This window comes from Alosa pseudoharengus, unplaced genomic scaffold, assembly GCF_046254945.1.
Source record: "Alosa pseudoharengus isolate Yale_2024_CS ecotype anadromous, Long Island Sound unplaced genomic scaffold, YU_APseudo_1.1 YU_APseudo_1.1_scf_9, whole genome shotgun sequence".
Classification (NCBI taxonomy): Eukaryota; Metazoa; Chordata; class Actinopteri; order Clupeiformes; family Clupeidae; genus Alosa; species Alosa pseudoharengus.
The window spans coordinates 37,015,455-37,034,390 of record NW_027468881.1 but is presented as its reverse complement, the minus strand read 5'-3'; the positions used below and the strand labels follow the sequence as shown (position 1 = coordinate 37,034,390).

At 45.4% G+C, this 18,936-nt stretch overlaps 1 protein-coding gene across 2 annotated transcripts; it reads left to right on the top strand.

The window, feature by feature from the left end:
- Positions 1-234: 234 nt before the first annotated feature.
- ifrd2 (interferon-related developmental regulator 2) lies at positions 235-16,828 on the top strand. 2 transcript variants are annotated; one of them, XM_076276274.1, is made up of 13 exons: positions 235-736; positions 3,022-3,081; positions 7,294-7,407; positions 7,559-7,646; positions 7,775-7,899; positions 9,255-9,412; positions 9,660-9,713; positions 10,117-10,295; positions 11,056-11,164; positions 11,346-11,480; positions 11,956-12,084; positions 16,297-16,389; positions 16,650-16,828. In XM_076276274.1, the coding sequence occupies exons 1-13, from the start codon at positions 694-696 to the stop codon at positions 16,728-16,730; spliced, it is 1,368 nt and encodes a 455-aa protein (XP_076132389.1). In that variant the 5' UTR covers positions 235-693; the 3' UTR covers positions 16,731-16,828. The 2 variants fall into 2 exon arrangements, with proteins under 2 accessions (XP_076132389.1, XP_076132390.1); XM_076276275.1 differs by lacking the exon at positions 3,022-3,081.
- The last annotated feature ends 2,108 nt before the right edge of the window (positions 16,829-18,936 follow it).

The following is an 18,936-nucleotide window of genomic DNA, read 5'->3' as shown; positions in this document are numbered from 1 at the left end:
GGCAACACGTGTGGATATAACACTCAAAATACATTACAGTTTTCTTTTTATCACATCTCAAACACATCTAACAGCTGAGTCGTGTTAATTGCTTGTGGGAATTGTATTTTGTCGAACCAGTGTTGCCATTTCTGAATAGCTAGACCATGGTACCGGGAAACCACAATACCCATAATCCTTAGATCCATTTACTCTCAGAGGTGGAGCGTGCCGGATGGGAAAGCGGTTACGAGGAGAAGATGGTGGAATCTGCGGCAGCAACGTGCACGATACCCCGTCCTAAACTTTCCGAAAAATATTTATCTTCTCAGCCTGGTATTAGATATTGGTTACCTGGGGACAATCATAGATAATACACGCTTAAAAGAAGGCGAAATCCCACATTTCACGCCTTGGGAGGCCCTAACACTTGGCCAATCGAAGTGTTTGTAACGTTACAGCTGTTCAGTGGTCAAGTCAAAAAGTAACGTAACGTTAGCTCACGAGTTGGAGGATATCGTTCATTTGTTTTGGGAAAATTTGAGTCATCGCACTGTTGCCGAAATCCAGTAGGCAGGTCGGCTCTACCAGTGGCCCACTGTTTTATGTGACTGCTGAGTGTTGATCGGACGTCGGTCAGCCATCGTGGGAGTCCCGCTGTGACTGCCGAGCTAAGATTGTCCATAACAAGGAACGGACCAACTGACTGGCATCATGCCAAGAAGTAAAAAAGGGAAGAAAGGTGCATCCAGTAAAGGTAACGTTACTTATTGAAGTGCAGTGTCAGCAAATGTTAACGTTAAATAACCGGCATGTGAACACACCTAAACATACCTAACTAATAACTAATAACTGTATGCTAACGTTAGCTGACGTTAGACACTGTCACGTTTCACGTGCATCGTCAGTTTCAGTTTAAACGTTTTTAGTCCTAACATAATGTTATCAACACGGTATTGCTACTCAGTTGCTATGTAAATCTTAACGTCTATAACCCGGCAACTTCACAATCTGAGTTAGCGAAAGTTTTGGGCCATCATAGCTTCTAGCATGTGTGTGATTGCCTGTTGACTGCAGAGAAAGCGCGCTAGCATTGTTTAGCCTGTAACGTTGTAAATTAACGACGTTAATGTAAAGGTGGCTACTGGCTAGCATGCTGGTTTGCTTGTATGATGGTTGCAGGCAGCAAACCAAAACGCATTCCGGCTTGACATATGGTGATCATCAAATCAACCAGCAGCTACCGTGATTGGAAGTTGACAGTGTCATTCGAAGCCTGGACGTGACTGGTCCTCCTACACCGAAAAAAAAGAGAGCTAGGCTAAGTTGCCCAAAATGTTATTGAGGTTTGTTGAATAGCCTAATGGATCTGATCATGATCTGGACACATATTTGGAAAACATCAATTTAATTAATTTATACAGTTTCATTAATAACAGGCATTTTCTGAAAGCATTTTACAGAGTCAATTCCTAAACTGCAAGCACAAAGCAATGGATGCATGGAAACCTTCCTTTTTATGTGGAAGAAACTTTGAGAAAAACACAGCTCAGAAGCGGGGCCCAACCGACCCATACATAAATGGGGGTGGTGGCTAGGCCGCTGTATTGGCAAGAATCTGGCGATACATACATATGATACATGGGTTACGATTCAGTATATTGCAATATATTTCAATACTGTGCGAAATGCGATATATTGCGATTTTCTAAGCCTAACTTTAGAAGAACTTTTATTAAAAAAAGACACCATCTTATGCATAAAATGTATGTAACAGAGTTTGCTTTAGGAAAACAATCCAGTACACTGTACAGTACAGTTCTGCCTATGGCAATAACAAAATTAAGGGCTTGCATGTAAACTATTAATAAAATAATATCAATATTATATTTTTGAAAATCAAAACAGTATTGGCAGATAAAATATTGCAATATTAAATTTTATCGATATTTTCTTACACCCCTAGTGGTGGCGGGTAGATAGTTCTTACATAGAAGCAAATACCAGAACGTAGATAGCAGGTAACCTTCTGAGATATACCTTCAGTTGGAACAGCTGTGACTGACCTCTATCTGCACAGGCAAACACATTGCAGAGTGTAGAAAGGGAGATGTGTGAACATGCGGTTCCTCTCATACTGAGCAGCATCACCATTGCAATAACACGTCATCAGTAGGGTAAAACTGCATATTAAAGAAAATGGTTAGATTAGAGTAATAGCTATAACAGCATATAGATATAATGCCATACCACATATTGAGGATCTAAATATGCTCAGAATAGAATAAGTGGAGGGTTGTGATCTTATTAGCACAAGATCAAACATAGCCTTGCAGCTGTAGCTTTTCTCTGACAACAGCTCACAGCATTTGATTATCAATGTCATGCTGGAATCCACATATTTGCTTTACTCACACAAAAGTGACACTGAAGTTGTGTTGCTATTTCAGTTGGCTGGCTGAAAGGTGGTTATATTTTTAGCTGGCTCGTGTGAGAGACCCATTGAAACATGCCTGTTGTATATTTAGAGTGATTGCCTTGCCAGTCTTCTGTGGGATGGTAAAATGTTGAGGGCTCAAAGCTAAACTTGGTCCAGAATATAGGCTAACTTGACTTTGCTTGAGGTTGAGAAATGGACACTGCTTTAGTCCTTGCCGGGCATTCAGTGATGTCAGGGTCATGTGCAAGCCTGGCACATGCTTTGCTTGCAGCACGTGCCAGATGGGACCCAGAAGGGTACCTGTCCCCAGCGGCACCTCCACAAAACACACGGCTGCACTAGTCCATGTGGTTACATGCAGCTGAAGCATGGCATTTAGCCTAGCATCAACAAAACTGGCTAAACCACTTTAGACGGAATGGACATACCTTTAAATGTCACAATGTGCAGCTTGGGATTGAGACCATCCCAAAACTAACCGAATATGTGCTGGCACATCACAACTATCACTATTATGATGATCATGATCACTATGACGACTGGACCAGAGACAGAACTCACTGCTGAGGTCATCTGACATTGCCCCACTACACCCCATGCAGGCTCCCTGCGCCAGGAAGTGCTCCAGCTCCAGCTCTCGGGGAAATCCACGCCCCGTTCAGGTAGGCTGAGCTCAGGCCTTTGGCCACCTTCCCTGCCTTCGCCACATCCACATTAACAGCTCTGTGTGAACATCTCCCAGCTCCATCCTCCGTAACCAGCCACCGCCCGCCCCGACCCCCAGGACACCCTGGGCACCGGCTGTGCCATGTGACTCCACAGCTGATCTCCACCACCCAGCTCTGCCCTTGGCATTAACTCGGGAGTCTCCTGCATGTTCGTGCCGTCCTTACACGGTCCTTACACGGTCCTTCCATTCCCACCAAACTCTGCACTGCCCGTACCCTTCCCCAAGCTCCAGCATTTCAGTTGCATGCAGCAGTCTGTTTCATTGGGCCACAAACGCTGTTTCATTTGTCCACAGTATCCCCTTGTCACCAGGCCTTAACCAACGGATCTAAACTGGTGTCACGTTTTGGAGTTGCAATGCTTTAATCCGTCTTGTAATTAAATCTTTTGACTTATTCAGACCTTTTTAGAATTTGAGAATTCTGGAGCTGCAACTGTTTGGCCTTTCATCCATCTTTTTTTGCACGTGTCACTGGTCCCAGGGGCGTCCCCGGTCATCCACACCAGCTTCCCATTCTCAGCTTCTCCGTGCCATTCATCATCTTCCCCACCGTAACATGACCTCAGTTCATCCACAGTAATGCACTAGAATAACTCTGCGTGTGTTTGTGTGGCCGTATGTGTGAGCAAGAAAACAGAAAATCAAGCAAAGTGACATGACTACTACAAATGCTCGTAAATCTGCAATCACAATTCATATTTTAAATGTGATGTGCTTGTGGCCAGTTGAAGCTGTCTATAAGGTTAGGGACAGGGAATGAGCCATATGTCAACAAGGACAGTTTGGTGACAACTGTAGGACTTGAATAGGTCAACAGGGATAGTTTGGTTAAAGCTGTAGGATTTGTGTTACACGTCTTAAGTCAGCCATAGTATCATTTTAGGAACTGTAATCTCTGTGAATGATGTGATTTATTTGTGTGTATATGTGCCTATGTGTATCAGGGCTCCAGAGTGCGACCAATTTGGTCGCATATGCGACCTAATTTTTCAGAAGTGCGACAAAAAAAAACGGAGGTCGCACCGGTGCGACCAGCTATTCGAGAGAGGAAAAAGCGTCCGCATTGAAACTCTACCTTTGGTTCAATAACAGACACATATTTGGCCAATATCGTGGTTTAAACAAATCACAGATAGTGAAGGGCGGGACCTCCCCTCTGATTGGCCGTGGCCCAGTGTCTGTGTGTAAATTTGAAAATGTGTCAGATAAACAGAGTGGATGTAGTTGCATTACAGTGTGGTCACATAGGCCGAGATAAATGTCCCCTCTCCCCACTGCCTTTCAGCGGCTGGCAGCAGCAAACCGATCAGACGAGCCCGAGATGATGATCAAGTTTATCGTTGCCTATGATAGGCCTAGTGAAACTTCCCTTCACCAAGTTCAGTCCGAAATAATTATTCACCAGAAAAATAGTTTGAACGTAAACCCGACGTACAGGAATGCCACTTGCGCCAAATTTATAGGAGTCATTGCAGATGAAAAGACGTCTTAAAATTGCGAACAATGCATACAAGGCCTTCTCGAACGACAGAGATACAGATATCACCAAAAAGGAGTGCGTCATTGACCGCAGTTACATGCAGGGAGTAACCCGATTTTCAACAGCAATATTCGTTTTGCGCGCGAGTTGTGTAAACTCATTCTGATGGCATCAATCAATTTAATCCAGTATTTGGCGCAAACCGAACATCGCTGCTACATTTAAAGCCCGAATATTCCCTGCATGTATACAGTGGTCATTGTTTACGGTGAATTGAATGGGCACATTTAGTTCGAGCATGGCAAGTCATTGCAATAGCCTATAATAATAGGCCTAACATTTTGTTACTGCATTAACCATGTTCTTATTGAAAATTTAAAAATACTAAAATTAAAAAGTAAATTGCATTGTGGGGCTGTCAAATGATTATTGCAATCATCATTGCAAAATCACATAAAAATCCCCCAGGCTACTTGGAACATCTCTTTAAATTGTGCTCAAATACATTTCTATGGAAGATGCTAGCATGGCGAGCTGGTTTAGCCAAGGCCTAAAGATCATGAAGGATAGTATGTAAGACATTGAGCCATGAGATTTGAAGCCCTTAAAAGACGTGCACTGTTAATTTACTCACTGTTATTTTTATTTAATTAATCTTGATATGTTTTAAGTTTACATTTCAGCTCAGTGAAGCACTTTAAGCACCAACACTTCATTAAGTTACTTTTCTTGTAGAATTGTAAATCATAAGTTATAGGACAACCTATATAGGACAGTAATTAAGGAAAAAAAGTGAACCTGCTGCGGTGTTAAATGTGATGTGGTTGAAAATTTGGGTGCACCTAACTTTTGTGCTGGTGCACCTAAGAAAAAAAGTTAGGCGCACCAGTGCAACCAGTGCAAAAAGTTAGTCTGGAGCCCTGTGTATGTGGGGATAAGTTTGGTAGAAAGCTCCCCTGCAGTCAGTTGGTATTGAACAGCAGGCTTTTGTGTTTTGGGTTCACGCATAGCAGGCTTTTGTGCTTGTTTGAGTGTGTGCGGAGAACAGCCAGGCTTTGTGCAGCTCGAGCTGTGGCTTCCGAGTGGTGAACTTTCCTCCAGATTCGCGCTCTTAGCCGGCGAGAGGACAGGGTGGAGACCAGGTCAGGGCCTGCAGCGGGGAGATGAGGTAGTTGTGGCTAGCTATGGGCTACTGTAGCTATGGGCAGGCTTGGACAGCCTGAATGAACCTAATAGTCTGAATGAACATAGACTCAGCATAAAGGGAGGTGCTCCTTTGGGTGGAGTGCTTTGGGTTCAGGATGGGGTGTGTGCTACAGGGCATTGATGTGCTTCTGCTGGCTCAGGACTTTCTAATGTTATCCAGATTAGGGCGTATACGGATGAGGTCACATGACTGACAGTAGTTTGGGTGTAAGGGTTTGCCCAATGGCGATGTTAGTGTGTGTGTGTGTGTGCACGTGCATGCTCGCATGCGCATGCTTATGCGCATGTGCAGAGACACTTGGGGTGAGGAAGTTCATATGAATTTTTGACCTTTGGTCAGAGGGGCCATTCCTACCGTGTGTGCGTGTGCGCAGGTGTCGTGTCTGTGTATGAACACACACATGCACGTGTGCTTGTCAGTAGTGAGTGTAGGGCCTGCTTTATATAGACAGATCTATGACAGAGAGATGGGCTCAGACAGCTGATGGATACAGGCACACTCACACACACACACACACACACACACATATACATATACTCACTCATATACTGTAGCAACACAAGTATTTTGTCTTTTTTTCAGGCTGTCTAGTTTAATGTGGTCATGTTTGTTCACACTGAACAGATGAATACAACCACACAACAGGTATGAATATGAGTTTATTTCTCATTGAACAAAAGCAAACCATAACTGTGACATCGTAACATAAGTTACAGCCATGCAGGCAGTTTTCTGTCTCTTCAGATTGTGGTGTGTATGCAAGATTAGAGGTTATGCTAAACCACAGACTCTTAAGCAGGCAGTATTTCATAAATTCCACAAACATGACAAAAATGGTTTATTACTACCAAGATAATGCTATCAGATAGTGTGTTGAGTCAGAGCGTTTGGTGCTAGATATCTTAGGATCTCATTACCAATCTTTTTTCCTGAGCAGAAAGTTGTCCGAATGAACCAACAACCCTGTTGGTGATTTAGCATTGCGCTCTTGTGTGTTGGTGATTTAGCATTGCGCTCTTGTGTGTTGGTGATTTAGCATTGCGCTCTTGTGTGTTGGTGATTTAGCATTGCGCTCTTGTGTGTTGGTGGTCCTTTGGCTACTGGCTGACTGTGAAAAGGAGCAGATGGAATCCTCTCTTCTCTCACACCTGTCCACACACACACACCTGTCCACACACACACACCTGTCCACACACTCACCTGTCCACACACTCACCTGTCCACACACACACCTGTCCACACACTCACCTGTCCACACACTCACATGCTGCTCAGCTCACCATGCCAACTGAACACGGCACACAGAAGAACTCGCATGACTTTATCCTGCCAGCGTACTGGCCCAACTCTCTCTCTCTCTCTCTCTCTCTCTCTCTCTCTCTCCTTCCCTTCCTCTCTCTTTCCCTTCCTCTCTCTCTCTCTTACTGTGTCACTCACTCCGACTCTTGTTCTTTCAGGGAGGAATGGGGTGAAGGCGGAGTCTGGAGTCAGTGATGATGACCTGGCCTCAGAGGTTCTCAGCCACTACAGCAGTGCCAGCGAGAGTGCCTCTGTAATAGACGAGGGAACAGGTACACACACACACACACACACACACTTCCAATGAATAAGACTAGATTTAAACAGCCAACAAATACAATATATTAGGCTTAATTTGATTGTGTGCGTGCGTGCGTGCGTGCGTGCGTGCGTGCGTGCGTGTGTGTGTGTGTGTGTGTTTAGGGGGAGGAGAGGTAGCAGATGAACAAACAGCACAAGAGGAGACAGAAGACAAACTGAAGCAATGCATCGACAATGTCATGGATAAGAGGTAGGTGCACTCACCAGAGAGTCTGCCCACGGGGTCGCTGTCATTGCGCGGCATCACTGCTGTTTGTGTTGGCATCACAGAGACACTTTAATGATTGACCCTTGACCCTTGCTGAACTGACCCCTCAGTGTGAAGGTGCGTATGAGCGCCCTGGAGAGTCTTCGCCAGGCCTTCTCCTCACGCCTGCTCGTGGACTTCCTCCTGGAGAGAAGACTCACGCTCAGCGACTGCCTGGAGCGCTGCCTCCGCAAGGGTGCGTAGCAGGGCCTGAGCCCCACACTGGACACTGGACACTAGACACTGGACACTAGACACTGTGGACACTGGACACTGTAGACACTGTAGACACTGTGGACACTGGACACTGTAGATACTGTAGACACTGGACATTGGACACTGGACAGAGGCAGGAGGGGGGAAGATGAAGTAGAGGGAAAGAGAGTGAGAAACACAAGTGGAACCTGCGCTGACCACGTGGCTCAGCCAGAGAGGGTTAAAGCGGAGCGAGAGGCGCAAACTATTCATAGACTTAATTCAATGATTAATTCCATGTCTTAAATAATGATTCATTGGTATCATACATGATTATGGACAATAATACTGTGAACACAATTATGTCTATCTGCTCTTATTGCTTGTTAAGAGAGAACGTTTATTTAGTGACGTAAGGTGAGTCTCCCATTTATGCAGACCGGAACTGTCCCGTTTTGCTCCCATAGTAACGAATTACGTTGCTCTATCTTGCTAGTAATCAAGGATCTTTGGCTCAGCCCTGCACTTGCCCTGGTTCTAACCCGCAACTTACAGCACCTTGGATTGGGAGGTGAGCGAGCTAGCAAGAGAGCTAAAACCCATGGGTGCTAGCATCTCTTAAGGAGCTAAACCCCATGGGTGCTAGCATCTCTTAAGGAGCTAAAGCCCATGGGTGCTAGCATCTCTTAAGGAGCTAAAGCCCATGGGTGCTAGCATCTCTTACTAGCACGTCTTTTAAGGAGCTAAAGCCCATGGGTGCTAGCATCTCTTACTAGCACGCCTCTTAAGGAGCTAAAGCCCATGGGTGCTAGCATCTCTTACTAGCACGTCTCTTAAGGAGCTAAAGCCCATGGGTGCTAGCATCTCTTACTAGCGCATTGGGAGGGAGGTTTAGCTAACGTGCATCCTGCACAGCTACGTACCAGCTGGCTACCATCACTATAGCACATGGCTGAGGATTGAAGGCTGCGTGGGAAGAATCTGAACGTACATTCAGAGCTGTGAAAGAAGAGGTGTCCACAGCATAATCACTGTTATTATCATCTCTCTCTCTCTCTACCTCTCATAACAGACAATGGTCTGACCATTAAATAGCCTTAGTTGCGGAAATGGCCTTAAATTAAACAAACAAACAAATAAACTCTCTACCTCTCTCTCCCTCTCCTTCTCTCTACCTCTCTCTCTCCCTCTCCTTCTCTCTACCTCTCTCTACCTCTCTCTCCCCCTCTCCCTCTCCTTCTCTCTACCTCTCACTACCTCTCTCCCTCTCTCTCTCCCTCTCTCTCCCTCTCTCTCTCTCCCTCTCTCTCTCTCTCCCTCTCTCCCTCTCTCTCTCCCTCTCTCTGGTCTGTGTAGGGGGAGGAGAGGAGCAGGCGGCGGCGGCTACCGTGTGTGCTCTGTTGTGTGTGCAGCTGGGGGGAGGCCCAGAGGGGGAGGAGGGCTTTAAGGTCCTGCGGCCCATCCTCAGTTCCATCCTGATTGACGACTGTGCCAGCCTATCAGCACGCCAGAGTGTGAGTATCTTGGGGCTCGCCGCTGACAAAGTGCACTATCAGCAGGTTTCCACTGTAACCATTTCCTGAGAATGGCCTGAGCTCAGCCGAGGTCAGATTTAATCGATGTGGTCAAAATCAAGGAGATCTGAACAAAATGTCTCCTCTCTAGTGTCTTGTTTTTTGGCGGTGTGGCGCAGGCTGTGAAGTAGATGAACATGCAATCACCCTTGTGGTCTCGCACTGACCTTCTCTTTCTGTCTGTCAGTGTGCTCGTGCATTGGGGATGTGCTGCTATGTGTCATCTGCAGAAGATGCAGAGGTGAGCTTTCTGTGTGTGTGTGTGTGTGTGTGTGTGTGTGTTAATCTGTGTGTGTGTGTGTGTGTGTGTGTATGTGTTAATCTGTGTGTGTGCAAGTTTGTGAAAATGTGTGTTAAAGAGAAATGCATGCTGTAGTTGTGATGTCTGTTAATGTTTGTTTGTTAGATTGTGCATTTGTTTGTTTTTGATGTCCTGTCAGCATGGTCATGTGTAGACGTGTCATGTCCTGTCAGCATGGTCATGTGTAGACGTGTCACGTCCTGTCAGCATGGTCATGTGTAGACGTGTCACGTCCTGTCAGCATGGTCATGTGTAGACGTGTCCTGTCCTCTCAGCATAGTCATGTGTAGACGTGTCGTGTCCTGTCAGCATGGTCATGTGTAGACGTGTCGTGTCTCGGCAGGACCTGCTCAAGTCCCTGGGCCACCTGGAGAGTGTGTTCAGCTGTGTGTACCCGCGGGCAGGGGGCGTGATGCCCGTGGAGAAAGCTGGCACCCCCCTGCTGCACACCGCTGCTTTACAGGCCTGGGCACTCCTCATCACCCTCTGCCCTGCCTCCCACCTCAGCAACCTCATCAACCAGTGAGCCTCTCTAGCAAACACACACACACACACACACATACACACACACACCTCAGCAACCTCATCAACCAGTGAGCCTCTCTATCAAACACACACACACACACACACACATACACACACACACCTCAGCAACCTCATCAACCAGTGAGCCTCTCTAGCAAACACACACACACACATACACACACACATCTCAGCAACCTCATCAACCAGTGAGCCTCTCTAGCAAACACACACACACACATACACACACACACCTCAGCAACCTCATCAACCAGTGAGCCTCTCTAGCAAACACACACACACCTCAGCAACCTCATCAACCAGTGAGCCTCTCTAGCAAACACACACACACACACACACACACACACACACATACACACACACACACCTCAGCAACCTCATCAACCAGTGAGCCTCTCTATCAAACACACACACACACACACACACACACACACCTCAGCAACCTCATCAACCAGTGAGCCTCTATCAAACACATACACATATACACAAACACACACACATCTCAGCAACCTCATCAACCAGTGAGCCTCTCTCTATCACACACACACACACACACACACACACACACACACACACACACACACACACACACACCTCAGCAACCAGTGAGCCTCTCTCTATCAAACACACACACACACAAGACAGTTTAAAAAAATATATTTCCAATTTGATCTGAAGTTGTAGTAGTTTATAGAGTTCATGTGTACGCTGATGCAGTGTCTCTCTGGTCTCTCTGCAGTCACCTGCCTCTTCTGCAGGCCTGTCTGGACAGTGCTGATGTCAACTTCAGGATTGCAGTGGGAGAGACCATCGCTCTCCTCTATGAGCTGGGCCGGGACATTGATCGGGTGTGTAAGCACACACACATATACACACACACATGTATTTTACATGTCAACACCACAGATAATGTATAGCCCCGAATGACCATTACCAGTTTGACAATTGAACAGACAAATAGCTACAGTTATAATTGATTTATCTCAGTACCCATTATGAACGTGTGTGTGTGTGTTTGTTCACATGTAGGACTTTGAATATGAGGACAGTGATTCTCTGTGCGATGCTCTGAAGAGTTTGGCCACAGATGGGAATAAGCACAGGGCCAAGAACGACCGCAGGAAACAGAGGTCCATATTCCGAGAAGTGCTGCAGTATATAGAGGTGAGGAACGGCTATCCCCATGCTCCTGCAGGCTACACCTCAGACATCTCCCCATGCTCCTGCAGGCTACACCTCAGACATCCCCATGCTCCTGCAGGCTACATCTCAGACATCCCCATGCTCCTGCAGGCTACACCTCAGACATCTCCCCATGCTCCTGCAGGCTACACCTCAGACATCCCCATGCTCCTGCAGGCTACATCTCAGACATCCTCATGCTCCTGCAGGCTACATCTCAGACATCTCCCCATGCTCCTGCAGGCTACACCTCAGACATCCCCATGCTCCTGCAGGCTAGACCTCAGACATCTCCCCATGCTCCTGCAGGCTACACCTCAGACATCTCCCCATGCTCCTGCAGGCTACACCTCAGACATCTGAGTGGGCGCTTCACATCCCATTTCTGCTGTTGTGTCTTGCATCACTCTTACTGTTGCTTTTACCTCTGTGTGTGTGTGTGTGTGTGTGTGTGTAGAATGAAGACTTCTCTGAGGAGAGGATTCGCTTTGGTGTAGAGGCCTTGTACATTGACTGCTGGGTGCGCAGGCGGATCTATGATGCCTTTAAAGAGGTGTCCGAGTCTGGAGTACGCCACCACCTACAGGTGAGGAGGACAAGCAGCTAGTCCTGTGTGTGTGTGTGTGTGTGTGTGTGTGTGTGTGTGTGTGTGTGTGTGTGTGTGTGAGAGAGTCAGAGTCGGTATTCAATCAATTTAATGGACATTTTGACCATTCAAATAATAAATTCTGACTGGAAATTGAAACATTTGAAATTTACATTCAGTCTTCTAAGGCAGTGGTTCTTAACTGGTCTGGCTTTGGGACCCACAATTTCCCATGTTCATGAAGTCACGACCCATATATTTTTTATAGCGTTCAAGACAACAGATATGGTGAGCTACATGCTAAGACACGCAAAGTGCCTGTAGGCCTATTTGTTTGGAACATGCTGATGTTTGGCATTACATTTGTGAAGTCTTGATGTCACCTTTCAAACTAGGCTACTCGACAGGTTTGTCTTTGAAAGGGGTGCTTGGTTTCCATGTGGCATGTTAGTTTTAATGGTTTCATGCTCCAGCAATTCATTGCACACCACACACTGGGGTTTCTGTCCCATTTTGTCCTCAATTTAAGTAAATCCAAATGTTCAAGGTCATAGCCTACTTGTGTTTACTGCTAAAGTGATGTCTAACATGTAGAGTTGGATGTCTCGAGACCGGTCTCGAGACCACTTTTACGTGGTCTCGGTCTTGTCACAGTCTCGACCGTCTTTGGTCTTGGTCTTGTCTTGGTCTCGGATCCCTCGGTCTTGTCTTGGTCTCATTGTCTTGGTCTTGCGGTCTCGGGTCGACATAGTGGTCGGGAGATTTGCAACAAATATGTCCATGATACAAAACATAACATTCGATAATGCAACATTCAATTATTTCGCCTTTCACGCCCTTCAATGCAACCTTTCAAATGCAACCAATCAATGACATAACATGTATTTTGTTGTGATTAAGAAACTGGCGCTCATCCAATCAAAAGACGCAAGTGTAGCCAGCGCGAAACGTTAGGTTTACGTCGTAGCTGTCAGTCTCAGTCAGACCTAGTAATAATAATGTCAGCGAATTCCGCCATCATTAAATTTGCATTCACGGAACATAAAGAAATTTGCAGTCCAGGGGCAAGAAAGAAGCATTCTGCAAAATGCAAGTTTTGCAAAGTCTCTCTCTCTCATCATTGTCATGCAATTGCTATAGCCTACATAGTTTATCTCACCCAGTCTACGAAAACATTTACAGTGAATCACTCTACAGTCACACACATTCATGACATGCTCTGTCTCTGCATTGTTCTGTCTGTAGTTGCAATAATACCTTCTTAAATTTAATTTAAACTGGGACTGAATCTCTTACCCCAGCAGGGTTCTCAAGTCTCACGCAATGGGCGTGAGACACACGCAATTCAACAAGTTCACACGCTCACACACCACACCTTGCATTTCTCACGCAGAAATATTACTAGGGATGTCAAGGTATCTGCATAATTATTAGAGGAGGCGCAGGGATACGAGAGGATTTCTCGCAGGGTTCAGAACTAGCGCACCACTCACCAGCAAAATCAAAAAAATAAATAGCCACCGACATCCAATCAAAAAATAGTAGGCTATTCGTTGTATCCGGGTAAAATTCCAAAATAGCACATCCCCTCCCTACAACCACGTTATGCTTGTGTGGGGTTACACGTTTAAGATTTCAAAACTGCACCAACATTCTTTTTATTCAGAAATTCAACTGTCTGTCATTTGGTAAACCAGCCTACTTATGGTACTTTACAGGGTGTGTAAATCAAGCCTTTTCACGAACATTTGGCCTAGCCTACTTTATGGCAAAATCATTTCTTATCTATAAACTAAACTAAACTGTCGTTCATTAAGAAAACCTAATGATTGTGTCGTTATAGCTTTGTGTAAGCCAGACATCAGCAACGTTCATTTTACACGACCAATCACTCTCGTGGCTGCCTGCACTTTCCCTGTCGTCACGGCTGCAACTTTCGCACTCGTTTGTGCTTTTTAGCGCCGTGTTCATCAGGTCCCGGGACACCCATCTGATCCTCCATGGACCATGTCAACAATGAATAAAAATTAGCTTATTATTAACGAGTGTTATCAATTTGAGCGAGTATGCTACACATAGGCCTACATTTTTTTCTAAACATACAGGACTGCTGCAGACAATGACCTGCCAACCACCATAATGTATAATGAACTTGCTGTCCTCGGTTTCGGCATGCACATGCTTAGTCTAATGATTCAGTGACAATATAGGCTACTCAAGTGAATAAAGCAATTAGCCTAATAAATAAAATATTTGTCTCACTCAGTACATATAGGCCTACATCTCGTAAATTGGTGAGCCATAGAATATCCCAGCGTCACGATTATTATATTTCAAGATTCCAATCTATCCCACCTAAATATGAAAAGTTATTTCTACTGACATGCTTCCTGGTAACATAAAAAAAATGTCGACAAAATGTGTTTACATTGAGCGAATCATGTGGTGTGAGTTGACTACTTTGAGCCAATTATGTGCTGTGTTGTGCAGACATTGTGCCAATCATGTGTTGTGAACTCGACACTGGAGCACGGTTGGTGTGGTGAAGCCTTGCGCACATTTCTGCTGAATAGAATGCCCGATGAGTACCCAAAAAGCGTTGCAATATGGCCGCCGAGTGGAGGGACATTCCTAAAAGGACTTTGGTAACACTAGCTCGCTAGCTGTTTTTTTTTTTTTTTTTGGTCTCGGTCTTGGTCTCGGCCTCGTCTCGACTTTGTCTTGGTCTTGACTCAGTCTGTCTTGGCCTTGGTCTCGGTCTTGATACCCTCTGGTCTTGGTAGTGTCTTGGTCTCGGTTTAGGCGGTCTTGACTACAAGTCTACTAACATGATCTGTCACATAAACATTGTCTATCCATGTCCATGGCAATGACGGACATACAAAGTTTATCAAAAAAAAGGTCCAATATTAGATCTGATTTCTTTTTTAACACAAGCTCCGCGACCCACCCAGAACGGTTCCGCGATCCACTTTTGGGTCCCGACCCACCAGTTAAGAACCACTGATCTAATTCACATAAAATTCACTTGAGGGAATCCAATTCACTTCGATTTGCATAAAGTATAATGCGATGAAAGTTAAAAGTCGAAACGGTTAATTCACATATATTCATATTTTTTTTAAAATTTCTACCGACGTGTTTCCACAAATGTTGCCATGGCAACCTTAAGTTTTGATCCCACAACTTCTCAAGACTCTTCCCTAGATAAGGGGAATGACCATATTTAATTTGGATTGAACTGCATGCAGATGTGCATTTTGAGCTGAGTTGTTATTGAATATGTATAGAATGTGCGGATGAGCTCAGGAAGCCCAGTTTAGTGGGTTCTGGCCACCACAGAGCATTAACATTACATTACATTACATTACATTACATTTGGCTGACGCATTTTTAGCCAAAGCGACTAACAACATGGTAAACAGTTTAAGTTTAGAGCAATTCTCAACAATATTAGGACAATTTAAAAAACATTAGAGTACAGTAAGAATAAGTGCATCAGTGAGTGCTGTTTTTAACAGTTACGTGTCAGTTTAAGACGGCTGGTGAGTGCTAGGATCAGCAAGACTTGTTGTAAGTGTTGCTATGAGAGGAGATGTTCTCTAAAGAGCTGGGTCTTCAGGAGTTTTTTGAAAATGGAGAGGGATGTCCCTGCCCTAGTAGGAGCTGGCAGTGTGTTCCACCAGCGAGGAACAACAGATGAGAAAAGTTTGGATTGGCCTGAGCGTACCGGAGGTAGAGCTAGACGTCGTTCGTCTGAGGAGCGCAGCGGTCTGGAGGTAGCGTATGTCTGTATGAAGGCATTCAAGTAGGTGGGAGCAGAACCGGAGACTACTTTGTAGGCAAGCGTTAGAGCCTTGAATTTGATGCGGGCCGCCATAGGTAGCCAATGTAGCTGGATGAGTAGCGGGGTAACATGTGCCCTCTTGGGTTGGTTGTAGACCAGGCGCGCCGCCGCGTTCTGGATCATCTGAAGTGGTTTCACTGCGCAGGCTGGGAGACCTGTCAGGAGGGCGTTGCAGTAGTCGAGTCGTGAGATGACTATTGCCTGAACCAGAAGTTGGGTGGCATCTTGATTTAAGTAAGTCCTGATTTTCCGTATATTGTAGAGTGCGAAACGGCATGACCGGGCGACTGAGGCAACATGATCTGAGAAGTTTAGTTAGAGTAGTTTAGTTTAATTAACATGAGTGTGTTTGTGTGCTGCTGCAGTGGAACCCTCTCCTGAGAGACATCTTTGGCTTCGGTGCCCCCCTCATCCTGGACCCGTCAGTCAAATCCAGCAAGATCTCCCGCACAGAACGGGTGAGCACTCCACACACACACACACACACACACACACATACACACACACTCGGACAGGCCTGCCCCCACTGCTTAAAAAAATCCTAGAGGAAACACTGACATAGCAGGATGGATCATTTAGAGTTAAAACAAGTGAACACGCTGCAGAAGGTTCTGTTCTCAGGCACTCCACCCACTCTAGTTGGTAGGCGTGTTGTTGTTGCAGCAGTAGGAGTAATAGTGAACATTTTGCACACTTTGTCTCTTTCCTTTGCTTGCAGCATCTCTACAACTCGGCTGCATTCAAAGCTCGGACAAAACTACGCAACAAGGTCCGGGACAAGAGAGCGGACGTGATGTGAGGGGCTGACCGTACGGAAGAGCGAGCACCTGCTCCTCACACAGGCCTGGGCCACGAGGCCGCCAGCCTCCAGCCCCCCCCCCCCCCCCCCCCCCCCTACCCCCTACCCCCTACCCCCCTCAATGACCACATGACAGCGGCTGCCAAAACACTCTGCAAGGGACTTCGCAAGCAATGCAAACAAGTGTGCGTGTGTGTGTGTGTGTGTGTGAGTGAGTGAGTGAGTGAGTGAGTTTGCGTGTGTGTGTGTGTGTGGGTTTTATTTTTTATTTAACACCATGGAATAAAAACCATAAAAAAGAGAAAAGATCCTGGGAAGAAAAGAAGAGAGAATCTCTGGATGAACATCTATAGGAAACATTTCTGCTACGAAGAAAGGAAAAGTATTTTAACTTCTAATTTATTTCAAGGGGGAGAAGATACATTTTAAATGAAAATGAAGATCTGTTTACACATCCATCGAGATGGAATGCATCAGACCCTATGTAGTTTTTCTACTTGACCACAGGGCCAGATAGTCCTGTTCCTCCTGTGTAAATGTAAGGATTTCAGATGCACACACACGTGCGAGGACGTCTGTGTGTGTGTGACTGGAATGTGTACACAAGTCTGTATGTGACATACCCAAGAGCGCACCACACGTGGTGTTGTCATCAGTGAGACAGGTGCTGCTCTGTGCCTGCCTACAGGGGAGTCATGAATGAATCATGAATTTAAATAAAATATCATTAATATGCACCGATGAACATGCTGTCTCTGTCTGTCTGTCTGTCTGTCTTCTGTTACAGAGTCCCAATCACAGTTGCTTGAGTGTTTTCCCAGAGGAAAATGTTTCTTCCTTTTCATTGTCTCAGAGAAATAAATCAGTCCTTACTTAGAGTGTGGAATTCTGACCTGTTTCTCCTAAACTGTCCTTGAGAGAAATAAGGAGCAAAGCAATAGACTGATGAAAGAAATCAATCCTGTCCAGTTTGAAAAACACAAGAACCCAAAGAAAAATATTGCTCCTTAAAACATTCTTGTCTCAGAAATAAATAAGGTCTTAATTGTTTCTCCCTACAACTTCTTTAGGAGCAAAAGTGAAGGGTGTTTGAAGTTGAACTTAATTGGGCTGAGACATTGACCATTTCTTAAGAGTTGGAATTAAGTAAACTCTGATCTCTAGTACTGAGAGCCAAGCCTATATAATCTATATAAGGGATGTGAAAATATGGGAAATGTCACTAGGAACTGTCATAAGGAAGCCCAGTGTTTACTTATCCCTCTCCAGTCAGCTGTGGTAGTAGCCTGGGTGAACTCAGACAAACCGTGAGAAGCTGTCTGGTGACAGGCAGGCAACTATGGTAGTGTACTTACTTGGTGTGTAAAGCAATAGTCCTATAGATCTGTCTGTGAGATATGGCATCCCTACCACAATGGGTTTTGCTTTGAAGACACAGTTTCACACGTGTTGAAGCAAATGTATGTGAATGTATGGTGTTCCGTCGGTGCCACTCTGTAAGGAGTACCACCATTGGCCACTAGAGGGCACAGCATCACAAGATTCTGAAGTTGTGTTTGTTCTGTTGCAATATCAGCTCATCTAGCTTCTCCCCAGGAGCTCAGGAGTTTGGCAGCATTCAAAGTCCAGTGAAGCTTTGCCTGGCTCTCCCCACAGGCTGGATAAATAGGTCATGCTTACTGCTTCAGCTAAAGATATTGTCACTCCACGTTGCTTCTGCTCACTCCATCCTCTCTCTGGAAGGTGGTCTGGAGGTCCGTGTGAGATATGAGATGAGAGCATGAGTAGGTGATCAGGATGCCAGGTATGAGGGCATGAGTAGGTGGGCATCAGGATGGTATGAGAGCATGAGTAGGTGATCATGATGCCAGGTATGAGAGCATGTGTAGGTGGTTATCAGGATGCCAGGTATGAGGGCATGAGTAGGTGGGCATCAGGATGGTATGAGCGCATGAGTAGGTGATCATGATGCCAGGTATGAGAGCATGTGTAGGTGGTTATCAGGATGCCAGGTATGAGGACACTACACCTGTCTTTCTTCTCTTTTGTGGACACATGAGCACAGGCATCCCCATCTTTCCATGCCCTTAATATATAGACCCTTAATATATCCCCTTAATATATAGACCCTTAATATATAGACCCTTAATATATCCCCTTAATATATGCCCTTAATATATATCCCCTTAATATATAGATCCTTAAT